The sequence below is a fragment of the Malaclemys terrapin genome, chromosome 23 (assembly GCF_027887155.1).
Source record: "Malaclemys terrapin pileata isolate rMalTer1 chromosome 23, rMalTer1.hap1, whole genome shotgun sequence".
NCBI lineage: Eukaryota > Metazoa > Chordata > Testudines > Emydidae > Malaclemys > Malaclemys terrapin.
The window spans coordinates 4,128,767-4,142,175 of NC_071527.1; the positions used below are offsets into that span (position 1 = coordinate 4,128,767).

A 13,409-nucleotide genomic window follows, 5' to 3' on the forward strand; every position below is an offset into this window, starting at 1 on the left:
GGTTAACTGCCGCAGGGGGGGAGTCTCCCCGAGCGGGGTTAGCTGCCGCAGAGGGGGGTAGCTGCTGCGGGGGGGGGCTTCCTGGGTGGGGGTTGGCGGGCTCCCCAGGTGGGGGGCTGGGTTAGCTGCCGCGGGGAAGGGGGTTAGCTGGGGGGGGGGCGCAAGGTGGAAGTTTCACCTAGGGCGCGAAACTTCCTTGCACCAGCCCTGTGAACACCTGTCTGCCAATAGCATGATTTTGGGGGAGATTTTTAACAGCAGGTTAGACAAACACCTGTCTGCCAATATCATGATTTGGGGGAGCGGGGGGGGGCTGACTGATGATTTCTGAGCATTCAGGGCTGACCGTGCAGCTGATGGAAAAGAGATTGTAAACTCTCCGGGGAAAAGAGCGTCTTTTGGTCTGTGTTTGTACCCAGTGGGGGCCTGGTCTGTGTCTCCTTGTCGCTACCATGATAATAATTAATAATAAGTGGATGCTAATTTCGCAGGGTCCCATCCCCTCTTTGTGGCCCAACTCAGCTGTCTTCTCTGGGCAGTGGGGCTGGCCGGGCTCGGCCCTCCCATGCCCCAAGTCACTTGGATGCTAAGGATGATGCCCCATGGAAACAAATGTCTCGGAACAGCAGCCCATGATGGACCACTTACCTGCCCCAGGTGAGCAGGGCTAGGCTCCGCCCCCCCGCCCATCCTCCAATGGGAGCAGCAGGTTGGCCCCGCCTATCCAATCAGGGGGCGGGGGCGCCTCAAGATGGCTGCGTCCAGGCAGCCGCCTTCCTGCCACGTGGAGTTCGGCGGGGCGGTGGCTGCCCGGGAGCCGCCGGAGGCCGCCCCCGAGGGGCTGGAGGCCGTGTTCCCCCGGGACGTCGGGCTCTTCGCTGACGCCTTCCCCGAGGAGACCCGCTACGGCTTCTGCGGCCACGTGTTAACCATCGCCCAGCACCACGGGGCTCGGCTCGGGGTGGCAGCGCCCGTCTGGGAGGCGGTGAGGGTCAGGGTGCAGAGGAGCCCGGTGGAGGGGTGTGTGTGTGAAATGGGGGAGGGGTTGGGTGCAGGGGGGCGAAATGCGGGGGTTAGGTACCGGGGGGGGGGGGAGTTGGGATGGGTGCAGGGGTTGAAATGGGGAGGTGCGGGGGGGTGCGATTGGGGATGGATGCAGTGGAGGGATGGATGCCCTAAAGTACAGGGGGAGGATTAGCTGGGAGATTAGGAGGGTCTGGGGAGGGCTGGCTTGGAGGTGGTGAGAGCAGGGGCGGAGGGGTTGAAGGGGGAAAGTTAGGATGTTTGGCAAGGAGGTGGGGAGAGCTGGAACTTGGCAGTTGGCTGGAAACCTTTGAGCTCTGGGGCTGGGGCATCCCACAGCACATGGAGCTGGGGCTGGTGGTGGATGTGTACAAAGTGGTGTGTCTCCCCCCCCCCCCCCCCCCAGTGCCTGTAGGGTGTCTTGGTGCTCCATTCATGGGGAGTGGCTGGTTCATCAGATAAGGTGGGTGCTCTCTGTGCAGCTCAGGAGATGTCCCTGGCCTTGGGAAGCTGTAGCCTCTCACTTGTTCCTCTACCCCAGAATTCCTGTTCTCTAGCTACAAATCCCATCCATTTTAGGAGCTTCCATGGAAGATCAGACCTGTGGCGATCTAATTCAGAATCCCATCTTTGTCAGTGGCCAGTACTTCAAAGACAGGTGCAAGAAGCCCTGTAACAGGTCATTAAGAAATAACCAGCCTGGAGGGGAAGTTTCTCCCTAAATCTGCCAATTAAGAGTCAGTGCAGGAGGATCTGTCTCCCTTATGCTTTTGTTTTCCTGTCCTGTATATCACCGGATGGCCTCATTCTCCACCTGTCCGTCTGCTCTTCTCATCTCTGCACCGAAGGCTCTAACCCTGTGTAAATATTTTGAGGAGCAGAAGCTCAACTTCTGGGGCAAGAAGGTGATTGAGCTGGGCGCTGGGACAGGCATCGTAGGCATCCTTGCCACCCTGCTCGGTATGTACCGTTGCTTCACGGCGGAGCTGAAACATTGGGAGAGCAGGGGGGCAGTCATGCATCTGATCTGTGACATTTCTAATCTACCTATCACCATAGTGTCTAACTACCTAAATGGGACCTGAGGGGGACGCACTGTACAGAGAGACCTGTTGAGGTTTTGTAACTGGCCTGCTGGCGACAGTTTGCCGGTGTGCCCAACTTTGCTCATCTCAAGATGGCATCAGCAGCTTAGTGAAAGTCCAAGGGCCTCATCTGCTTACAGCGTGGCAAAGAGAACAGCTGTTCCCCTATTTAGTACCGTCTGTAGGTTAAAGAGGAGGGCAGCTGCCAGCTCAGTGTGCTAGACCTCCCCCTAGCCCTGCATTAGTTGGTATGTATAGCCAGCCTGGGGATGGGAAATATGGATCTGTTGCATGGTCATGGATCCAGGAAGCCAACGAAAATCCTGCAACATGTGGATAATGCGTACTGGGAGGGTTGGATTCTCCTCCTAACCAACCTCCATGCCTTCTGGGTTGCTCTTGTCTTTTCCAGGAGGAGATGTAACCATCACAGATCTCCCTCTGGCTTTGGAGCAGATACAGGAGAACGTCCATAGGAATGTGCCTACAGAGCATTTGGCTCGGGCCAGAGTTTGTGCTCTGTCTTGGGGTCTGGACCACAAGGAGTTCCTGAGAGACTACGACTTCATCCTGGGTGCAGATATAGTCTATCTGAAAGACACGTACCCCTTGCTCATCAGGACCCTCCGGCACCTCTGTGGCCCTCATTCAACCATCTACCTGTCTTCCAAAATGCGGCAGGAGCACAGCACGGCTGTGTTCTACGAGGCGCTGCTCCCGCTGCACTTCACTTCAGAACTGGCCTATAGGGATGAAAATGAGAACATTAACATCTATAGAGTCACCAGCAAGCAGAATAGCTGAGGTTAGGGCAGACCTTTCTCCCTGGCTGGAAAGGGACAGACCCAACATGGCCTTTGGCTTTTCCAAACTGAGAGCCACCAGCAGCCAAAATGGAGCACGCAGTGTGGGTGCTGACTCTGCCTAGTTGAGGCAGATTCCTCCTTTCTGCCAGCAATGTGGACCCAAGATGTTACCACCACCACCCTCCAACCTGAGGAGAGAAGCTGGGTTTTAGCTTTTCCCCAGACCTGGAGACAGCGTTTCTTGCCGTCAGTGGAAGTTCTAAAAGCAAAGATCTTTAAGAGGATGGCTGTTTTAGGCCCATCCCTGGAACCCTGGCCTTCCAAGCCAAAAGGTCTTCTGCCACTGAAGCAGGCCAAGTGACTTGAAGCAACCATCAAGAGCATTAAATGTCTCTTAAGAGACACCATAGTGCCTTGTTCCTATAATTTGGCTAAATATATTTTTTTCATAACTTGTCATATTTGAATTAAAAAGGGATTTCATGTGTCACTTCTCCTTGGGAATTGTGAAGGGGAAAAAAAAAAGAGTGAAAATCAAACTGTAAATGACTACAAACTATTTTGTACACCTACACCCTGTCTTGGGTTAGGCTTTGGACCTCTAGATGGCAGTGCAGTTCTATTTATGTGCAGGACACATACCTTCTCTCAAAAGGTAATGAAGGCTTTCCCTTGGGTTTTATTTAAGTAGAAATGGAGGTGTGAGCGCTCAGCATCTTAAATGTTGCAGTTGCTAGAGGCTGCACGGGCTGTGGGAACCACCCTCGGCCTCTGCCCCAGGCACGGCCCCTTTCTGCGGAGGAGGGAGGGAGTGGCACTTCCTTGGCTGCTGATCAGTGTGTCAGCTACCCATGTGTACACCCTTCACTTTTACCCAGCAGGGGCTGTGACTATACCGCTGGATGCTTTCCTAGTGCTGATACCTACCTCGTAACTACATCGAAATGTGCCCTTCCGGGAGAAAGCCTTGGGTCATGTTTGTATGTATAGTAGAGGGGTTTTGTCAGAAGGTACACGGGAAGAGGACTTGCACGGGTTGGGAAAGGTCCCTGGCTTCTGCTCTGCACCCTGCAGGCAGCCTGAGTGTGTTACACGGGGCCGATACGAATCCAACAGGGCAATGAGCAATTGGCCCCCAGCGCAGTAGGGGCTTTGCTTTGCTGCCTCCTCCCGTTCTATGGTGTATGGGTAAGGAAGGGGAGAGTGCAGGCTCGAGGATAGGGCCTCAGGACGCCTGGGTTCCATTCCTGGCTGGGGGAGGGGAGGGCAGGCAGGACTCCTGGGTTCCCCAGGTGGGCGGGGCATGGGCTGGAGGTATGGGGGGGGCAGGGTAGCCTTTGGGGGTGGGAGAGAAATGCCCAGGAGGTGGGTTGTCCCGCCCTCCCTGCTCCAGCAGCCAATGAAACGGCTCGCTCCTTCCCCCGCCTCCTTGCCATTGCCTTCTGTCGTCACCCTCTGCGACGGCCAATCGGCTCCGCGAGGGTTTACGGCGCCGACGTGAGCGGGAGGCGGCGCGGGTGGGGCACCCCTTGCGCACGCGCCCTTGGGCTGGCTGCTGACGCCGGCGCCTAGAGGCTGCGCGATGTGTGACGTATAATGTGCGCGCCGCGGCGGCTGGCCCCGGCAGGGAGCGGGGATGCAGAGGGCGGCGCTGAGCGGAGTTTGCGGCCTCCTGCGCGGGGGGGCCCGACCGGGGCCGGTGAGGGGGGGATAGGCCGGGGTTTGCCCTCCCCCCCCCCCGGGGAGCTGGTCCCAGCCCCTCGGCTTCCCTGTGACCCCCCCCCCGGGGAGCTGGTCCCAGCCCCTCGGCTTCCCTGTGACCCCCCCCGTGCCCTCCCCCCCCCCCCCGGGGAGCTGGTCCCAGCCCCTCGGCTTCCCTGTGACCCCCCCCCGTGCCCCCCCCGGGGAGCTGGTCCCAGCCCCTCGGCTTCCCTGTGACCCCCCCCCCGGGGAGCTGGTCCCAGCCCCTCGGCTTCCCTGTGACCCCCCCCCCCGTGCGCTCCCCCCCCCCCCCGGGGAGCTGGTCCCAGCCCCTCGGCTTCCCTGTGACCCCCCCCCCCGTGCGCTCCCCCCCCCCCCGGGGAGCTGGTCCCAGCCCCTCGGCTTCCCTGTGACCCCCACCCCCGTGCCCTCGCCCCCCCCCCTTCAGCCTATCCTGGCTCCTCTGGGGGGCGGGGCAGGACGCCTGGGTTCCCTCCTCAATTCCCCCCCCCCCCCCGGGGAGCTGGTCCCAGCCCCTCGGCTTCCCTGTGACCCCCCCCGTGCCCTCCCCCCCCCCCCGGGGAACTGGTCCCAGCCCCTCGGCTTCCCTGTGACCCCCCCCGTGCCCTCCCCCCCCCCCCGGGGAACTGGTCCCAGCCCCTCGGCTTCCCTGTGACCCCCCCCCCGTGCGCTCCCCCCCCCCCCGGGGAGCTGGTCCCAGCCCCTCGGCTTCCCTGTGACCCCCCCCCCGTGCGCTCCCCCCCCCCGGGGAGCTGGTCCCAGCCCCTCGGCTTCCCTGTGACCCCCCCCCGTGCGCTCCCCCCCCCCGGGGAGCTGGTCCCAGCCCCTCGGCTTCCCTGTGACCCCCCCCCGTGCGCTCCCCCCCCCCGGGGAGCTGGTCCCAGCCCCTCGGCTTCCCTGTGACCCCCCCCCCGGGGAACTGGTCCCAGCCCCTCGGCTTCCCTGTGACCCCCCCCCGTGCCCTCCCTCCCCCCCGGGGAACTGGTCCCAGCCCCTCGGCTTCCCTGTGACCCCCCCCCCGTGCCCTCCCCCCCCCCCGGGGAACTGGTCCCAGCTCCTCGGCTTCCCTGTGACCCCCACCCCCGTGCCCTCGCCCCCCCCCCCCTTCAGCCTATCCTGGCTCCTCTGGGGGGCGGGGCAGGACGCCTGGGTTCCCTCCTCAATTCCCCCCCCCCCCCCACCGGGGAGCTGGTCCCAGCCCGTTGGCTTCCCGGTTCGCCAATACGGCCTCCGTGCCCTCGGCCCCTCCCGTGGAGGCCCTGGGGGGGGCGGGGCAGGACGCCTGGGTTCCCTCCTCAAACCCACCCCTCCGGACTCGGGGTATGGGGCTCGCTTCCGCCCTCCCGAGCCTGGGGCACGGTGACACCATCCCTCCCCCCACCCTCCCGGGTGAGGAGGCGCCGGGAGACCCCTGCGGAGAGGCGGCCTGGTGCTGGGCCGGGGAGGCCGTCACTGGAGCCAGGTGCTGCCCCAGCCCAGCCCGAGGGCCTTGTGCGGGCTCCTCCAGTCGCGGGGTGTCAGCCTGTGCATACACTTGCATCAGGAGCGGGAGGCAGTAAGGAGCATGAAGCCAGTGGGAGCAAATGGGAGGAATGGGTTACATAGTAGGGGGCTGAGCTAAGTTAATGCTGAGATAGACAACAGGGCTGGGGTTTGGTCACCCCCAGCGCAATCATTCCCAGCCTGAGGCTGTTCCTTACCCCTTTCTTCAGCATCCAATGGGCCTCTCCTGCATGCGACTTCAACTTTTATCTTCTCCCCGCCAGCAGGTCGTTTCCTGGCAGCTGGTTTGTTTCTTTCACTCTGGTCTCCGTGCGTTTGCGGCAGATAAGGAGCTGCTGGTGAAGCTCAGGAGGAAAACTGGTTATTCCTTCGTGAATTGTAAGAAAGCCTTAGAGAAGTTCAGTGACGACTCCAAACAGGTGAGACCTTGCACTGAATTTCAGTGCGATTTGGGTACCTAACTCCCTTAGGCTTCTTTCAAAATGTCAATTTGTGTGAGTTTAGACTGGAATTCCTACTTGGGTGGGGGGAGGGTGGCGCACTGCATTCAGGTGTATAAAAACAAAGGAAGGATATATTTAAAACCAAGCGGTTCCTCTTACTTACCTCAGTCCATACTAAAGGAGATGGTGCATAGATACCAAGGCAATAGGTTTCATTGTGTTTCTGTTGTAGTCATTATGTAGGATTCTCTCCAACGGGCATTGATCATCGAAGGCTTGATTTTTAAAAAGGTCTGGATAATGTTGTGATCTCTATAGCTGTACAAGCTGACACTGATAGATGCATGGGGAATTTAGTTTCCTGCTCTCAAGGCATAAGTAGATCAGCGGCAGAAGGTCAGAAAGACGACATCCCTAATACATACAAGATAATGCTTGGAAATCCACCCAAAACATATTACCAAACTCATCAATGTCATCCTCACCCCCAAGAACATCACATTTAACAACACTGTCCAAACCAGGGGAACAGCCATGGGTTCTGGTGTGGCTCCCCACTTTACCAACCTCTTCATGAACCGCCTCAAGGAAGAATTTCTGGAAAAATGCAACATGAAACCAACAAAATATCTGAGATACTTCAATGATATTTTCATCCTCTGGGCAAAGATCTAAATTCCCTTAATTTCCACCACAACTTCAGCAACCACCACCCATCCATCAAACTCTCTAGAACGCACCCACACGAACATCAGCTTCCTGGACACCACAATCTGCGTCAACAATGGGATCCTACTAACAGCTTTATACAAGAAGCCACTGATCACCATGCAACGCAACCACTGCAGACACACCAAAAAATCTGTTATCTACAGCCAAGCACTCCGTTACCACAGAATTTGCTCCAACGAGAATGTCTGGAATACACACCTAAACACACTTAAAGTTGCTTTCGCTAAACAAGAACACTCCCCCAGCAAAGTAGATCATATCATGGAAAGGGACATCCAAATACTCTGGAAGAACCTGCATCAATACATGAAAAAGAAACCCACTGACCTCACCTCCCTAGTTGTCACCTACTACCCCACACTGGAACCACTATAGGTTATCATCAAACAAGTACAACCCATACTTGATGGGGACCATGTCCTGAAAGAAATGTTTCCTGAACCCCCTCTTCTGGCCTTTAAACAACTCCCAAGCCTTGCCAAACTCATCATCAGAAGCAAGCTCCCCACAGACCAGGGTGGATAAAAATCAATGATTTAAAAAAAAAAATTGGATTTTTTTGATAATTTTTTTCCCTCAAAAAGCATCTAAAGATAGTTTTAATTAAGATACATTATAGCTCAAAGATATCTCATCATGGAATAGGGATTATAAATTCTAATTCTATAGTGAGACAATATATTCATGTAATGTTTAAGAAAAGTTTTGTAAATGAGCTCCATTAGTTCATGGATTAGGGATCCAGGGGCTTCTGTATAGATTATTTAGGTTAATCTTTCTATCTACCCAATGGGACTCAGTGCTCAGTCTAGAAGATACCATCAGAGATGCTTAGTTTTGCAGTCCTCAAACTATGGATTTGTGTCTCCAGAGATAACATGCTTGTTAACAGGAAAAATGTTTTTAAACAAATAAATATATAGAGGTGAGAAATAACAGACCTCAACCCTTTTGTTCCTCTGCAAATTTGTGTACACAGAGTCAATCCCTTTCCTCTCTCTAAAAGTGCAAAGTTTCAAAAAGTTCAATGAATAGAAGATGGTTGGGGGCGGAATAGGTCTGGACAAGAAGAAGAAGTCTGGAGATAAATGTGAGAAGGGAGGGACAGGCAGTAGAAACAAAAGTGAAGCTGTTTGAGCAGCGTATTCCAGAATGCACTTTTATGTAGAAATCCATGATTGAATAGAGTCTTCCTGACTCGTGATTGAAATCAATTTGATTTAAATCAAATCCACCCTGACACAGACCAGGACACACCAACTCAAAAGCACCACCAGACCCTGCCAGAACAACAGATGCAAAACCTGCAGATACATCTCCACTGCTACAGTGATCAACACTCCCAGGCATGTCTTTCAAGATTCACAGGTCCTACATATGCCTATTGCAACATGTGCTGTACCCCATCCAGTACATCAAATACCCCACTAACAACTAGATGGGTGAAACCAATCACTCAGCTCTTGAATGAATTCACCCAGAAAAATGGTATACAACAAAAGCACCATATCACCTGTGGCTGAACACTTCAAAGTGATTACTCCATATCTGATCTTTCAATACTGTCCTCAAGAGAAACCTGCCCAACACCTTCAAAAGGCAAGTCTGGGAACTGAAATTCATAACTTTACTAGACACCAAAAGCCATGGACTTACCAGAGATGCTCATTGCAACAATTTGTAACACACCTCACTGCTACTACCCTTAATTGCCCACTTAATGGGCAGCAGGTTTAAAACAAACAAAAGGAAGTTCTTCTTCACACAGTGCACAGTCAACTTGTGGAACTCCTTGCCTGAGGAGGTTGTGAAGGCTAGTACTATAACAGGGTTTAAAAGAGAACTGGATAAATTCATGGAGGTTAAGTCCATTAATGGCTATTAGCCAGGATGGGTAAGGAATGGTGTCCCTAGCCTCTGTTTGTCAGAGGGTGGAGATGGATGGCAGGAGAGAGATCACTTGATCATTACCTATTAGGTTCACTCCCTCTGGGGCACCTGGCATTGGCCACTATCAGACAGGATACTGGGCTAGATGGACCTTTGGTCTGACCCAGTACGGCCATTCTTATGTTCAAACCCTTTATGCATAAGAATCTAACCCCCAATCGCCCACTTCATTTCAAGAGACCACCTCCAACATACATTACTCCTTTTGCTTAACAATCTGTCCCAACTTGTATTTAGCTCAGATGCTCTGCTTTCTGTCTCAGACCTAAAGAAGAGCTCTGTGTAGCTTAAAAGCTTGTACCTTCCATCAACAAAAGTTGGTCCAATAAAAGATATTACCTCGTTTCTCTCATGTCCTGGGACCAACGTGGCTACAAAGGCACTGCAAATAATCATCCCAAATGGGACAGCACCACACATTTGGTCAGTGTCACGCTGGCTTGGGTTTCTTGCATTTTTTGGAACAATTAGGACGTGGTCTGATCGTTATGGTCTCTCCTATGAGGCTACTTTTCCACTTTCAGTGTTACAAAACTTAGGTCAAGCAGAGAGTTTGGTCTCTGAACTGAGTTTTGGTGGGTTCATCTTCTTGGCTTTGTCTTCAAAGGCTGAAGCCTGGCTACATGAGCAGGCCCAAAAGGAGGGATGGAGCAAAGCTTCCAAACTGCAGGGCAGGAAGACAAAAGAAGGCCTTATCGGGCTGTTGCAGGAGGGGAACGCGGCAGTGATGGTGGAGGTAAGCTCCTCCCCTAGTGTGTGAGGGACCCTTTCCTTGGGATGGAGTAAGTCGTATTAACCTGGTAACTTCCCCTGTCCCTTGAGCTGACCTGTGTGCATAAATTCAAATCTTGCAGCTGTGAGTTTAACTAGGTTAAAATATTAAATAGACAAATCTGTCTAGTTAAATCATGATTAACAGAGTGTGTCTGGCATGAATGATACTAAACGGATTCCTTTTAACTGTAGGACTGACTGAGGGTTTGTTTCTGTTTCTAAATAGAATAGTAATAGCCACAGGGAGTTCCTGCTCTGAAAAGGTGGAGGGCTTATTTCTGTCGCATCAGGTTGCTGACTTCCCTGACAGCAGCTCTGACTGCCGTAACGGCCACCCCTTAAGTGGAAGGGCAGGTGTCAGACAATGACTTCAGAATAATCAGCTGTTTCTCTCTACCAGGTGAATTGCGAGACAGACTTTGTGGCCAGAAATGTCAAATTTCAACAGTTAGTTCAACAAGCAGCAACTGGGACAATGTTCCACCATCAAGGCGCTAAGGACCAGTTAACCACATATATCAAGGTAAGCGAGATCTGTCTAAAGTACTTATCCTTCCCATCTGACCACCTCTCTCTCTTTAATCTATATTTTCCTCCCAACGTCTCCGTGAGGTAGGGAAGTGCTATTGAGACACAAAGATATGGTGGCCGTGTCTGCACTTTGCCAATATAGCTCTGCTGGCAGAGCCCCCTAGTGGAGACTCACCAGAGGCCGACAGAAGCACTCTTCTAGCAGCACAGTTGTGCCTACATCATAGAATATCAGGGTTGGAAGGAACTTCAGGAGATCTAGTCCAACCCCCTGCTCAAAGCAGGACCAATCCCCAGACAGACTTTTGCCCCAGATCCCTAAATGGCCCCCTCAAGGATTGAACTCACAACTCTGGGTTTAGCAGACCAATGCTCAAACCACTGAGCTATTGGGACTTTGATGTTACAACTATGTGGTCTAGGGGATGTGACTTTTTTTCACACCAACATAGCTATGTCAGCAAAACTTTGAGTATAGGTTTAGAGCGAATCTACACTAGAAAATTAGATCCACCCAGCTACTTCGCTCAGGGGTGTAAAAACCCCACTCCCCTGACAGGTCAGCATAACTATGTCGAAGGCCCGTGTGGCCAGCGTTAGGTCGACAGAATAGGTTTTCTGTCGACCTCGGTGCCGCCTCTTGGGCAGGTGGATTTACTACGTCAAATGCATCTCGCTGAAGTGGAATTCTCGCTGACGCTGGCCTGCCTAAGACGTCCTTCCCAATCATGCGCGTTCGGCCAAGCCACTTTGCTGGGATATGTCCCAGCGAAGCAGCTATCCCGCCTCAAAATCCTTGTTTGAATTAGGGGACGTGAGGACGCGCTGGAGGAATTTGTTCTGCATAATCTCCAATGTGTAGAAGTCGATTGAACAGGAGGCCGTCTGGCGGTGCTGTGTGAGGATACGCCGCGTGAGACATCTCTTGGAGTTGCTGGGGCGAGGGAGGCTACCGCTCTCCCGGAGTCAGGGGGCTTGCGGCGTAATCCGTTGTCTCTCGTCTCTTTCAGCATTTCATGAAGGCAGCTGAGCTTTCTCAACTGCGGACCGGGCCTGCTGGATGTTTGCTCAGTGACCAGCTGGCTCTCGCTATCGGTGGGTGCTCTAGTACCAGCTGCCGGTTAGAAGATAGAAATGAGGGAGGCGATTGTGCGGCTTCCGTCAGCCTTGGGCGGGATTGACGGAGAAACCCCTTCCGCTGGCAGGATTCCGCCTTGCGGTCCCGGGGCTGGCTGCCATGAGTCGTGTCTGTTTCCAGCCTCGGCTTGTGCCGATGCCTCTGACAGCACTGAGGCTTAACTGGGGACCATTCAATTCTGTGACCTGTCCTATAACCACTCTCGGGCATTCAGAAGTAGTACTGCTGCAAAGTAGTTCAGAGGGAGTTTTCTGATGTGGGGCATCCCTTTAGGCTACTGCAATGTACTGTCATTCTAGCATTTCTAATAAGCAGTGAGCTAACCAAGCTCTCTTACAGAAAGGGCTTTTCTGTTTTTTTTAAATGCAGGGGAGAGGGTCAGATACTGTGGGGACAGGCCTAGTACCTATACGGAGACAACTCTCCAGCCTTACAATCCTTGAGCAGCAAAACTACCAAGGAAACTGACATCTCAAAGGTGGGGCGGGAGAAGGCAGAAAGCTACAGCAAACAGCCCTGCCCCAGAACACTCAGCCTGATCTGTACCTTTAAAAGTGAAATAAGACCTGTTCTTGTTTTGGGTTTCTAAAGGCAAACTCGGGGAGAACATGGCTATCACGAGGGCTGCCTGGGTGGCCGTGCCAGCGACCTACTACATTGGCTCTTACGTCCATGGGGCGCTGCCAGCGGATAATCCCGCCCTCACTAACATGGCGCTTGGGAAGTATGGTGCCTTAGTGATCTGCCACGCCTCTGAGCAGAGCCAGAAGTCAAACCTTGCTGATCTAGGCCGGAGGCTGGGTCAGCATGTAGTGGGAATGGCCCCTCTGTCAGTGGGATCTCTGGAGGATGAACCTGGCGGAGACACGGAAACCAAAATGCTTGCCCAACCTTTCTTGCTGGACCCCAGCATTACCCTGGGCCAGTACGTGCAGCCCCAAGGTGTGTCTGTGCTGGACTTTGTGCGGTTCGAGTGCGGAGAGGACCCAGAGATCCCAGAAGCGGAGCAACCGCAGCAACGTCTCACACAGGAAGAAAACTCTTCGTAATCTCACACCTGCGGCCATGGGCCGGGCATTTACATATCGGATCAGTAAGGAAATAATGATGAGACGGGATCAATAGTGAATTAATCTCACATGTGCTGGACATTTAATACAGGTAACTTTTTTTGCAAAGCATTAAAGGACCTTGGTAACTGTCCTGTACTAAGCCTATGAGGGCATTTTATATAAAATGGGCTGGCCTGTTTATTTCTAGGGAAGTCAGCAGGGAGCGTTGGATCTCGGCTGATGCACTGACTGCTGGAGTCTATATTTAAATAATCTTAACCCTAAGGGGCCAGGATCGAGACCCGCTGAGGTTTAACCATTTAGACCAATATCCATCCACTGATCCCAGACTCTCCTACTCTTAAGCTACTCCCACAAAACCAGACTAGCCCCTTCACTCACATCCCCTCCCCTGGACAATAACAGTGTAGGACAGCCAGCTAGCAGTGCTGCGGGGGTGTTGCCTTATGTTGCTTAGACCCACCCGAAGAACAGTTCCTTCCCCTGGGCACACACTATCCTGCCAGGAACCGAGTGATGTCTCAAGGGGCACAAGCTGTTTCTTCAGCAGGTGTAGCAGACCAGGGACATGTACGCTGCCCACTAGGAACAAGGCTCCAGTGCTTGGCTAGCCAGCTGGAGAAGCTTCC

The 13,409-nt window shown here is 53.7% G+C and overlaps 2 protein-coding genes across 3 annotated transcripts; both read left to right on the forward strand.

The window, feature by feature from the left end:
• Positions 1 to 745: 745 nt before the first annotated feature.
• On the forward strand, positions 746 to 3,401 carry EEF1AKMT3 (EEF1A lysine methyltransferase 3). The gene is made up of 3 exons (XM_054012746.1): positions 746 to 985; positions 1,872 to 1,983; positions 2,521 to 3,401. The coding sequence occupies exons 1-3, from the start codon at positions 752 to 754 to the stop codon at positions 2,910 to 2,912; spliced, it is 738 nt and encodes a 245-aa protein (XP_053868721.1). The 5' UTR covers positions 746 to 751; the 3' UTR covers positions 2,913 to 3,401.
• Positions 3,402 to 4,504: 1,103 nt separating this feature from the next.
• On the forward strand, positions 4,505 to 12,915 carry TSFM (Ts translation elongation factor, mitochondrial). 2 transcript variants are annotated; one of them, XM_054012801.1, is made up of 6 exons: positions 4,505 to 4,613; positions 6,403 to 6,558; positions 9,872 to 10,000; positions 10,439 to 10,561; positions 11,580 to 11,664; positions 12,299 to 12,915. In XM_054012801.1, exons 1-6 carry the CDS (start codon positions 4,551 to 4,553, stop codon positions 12,754 to 12,756), a joined length of 1,014 nt encoding a protein of 337 aa, XP_053868776.1. In that variant the 5' UTR covers positions 4,505 to 4,550; the 3' UTR covers positions 12,757 to 12,915. The 2 variants fall into 2 exon arrangements, with proteins under 2 accessions (XP_053868776.1, XP_053868777.1); XM_054012802.1 differs by having other exon boundaries at positions 4,506 to 4,613; positions 6,406 to 6,558.
• Positions 12,916 to 13,409: the final 494 nt, after the last annotated feature.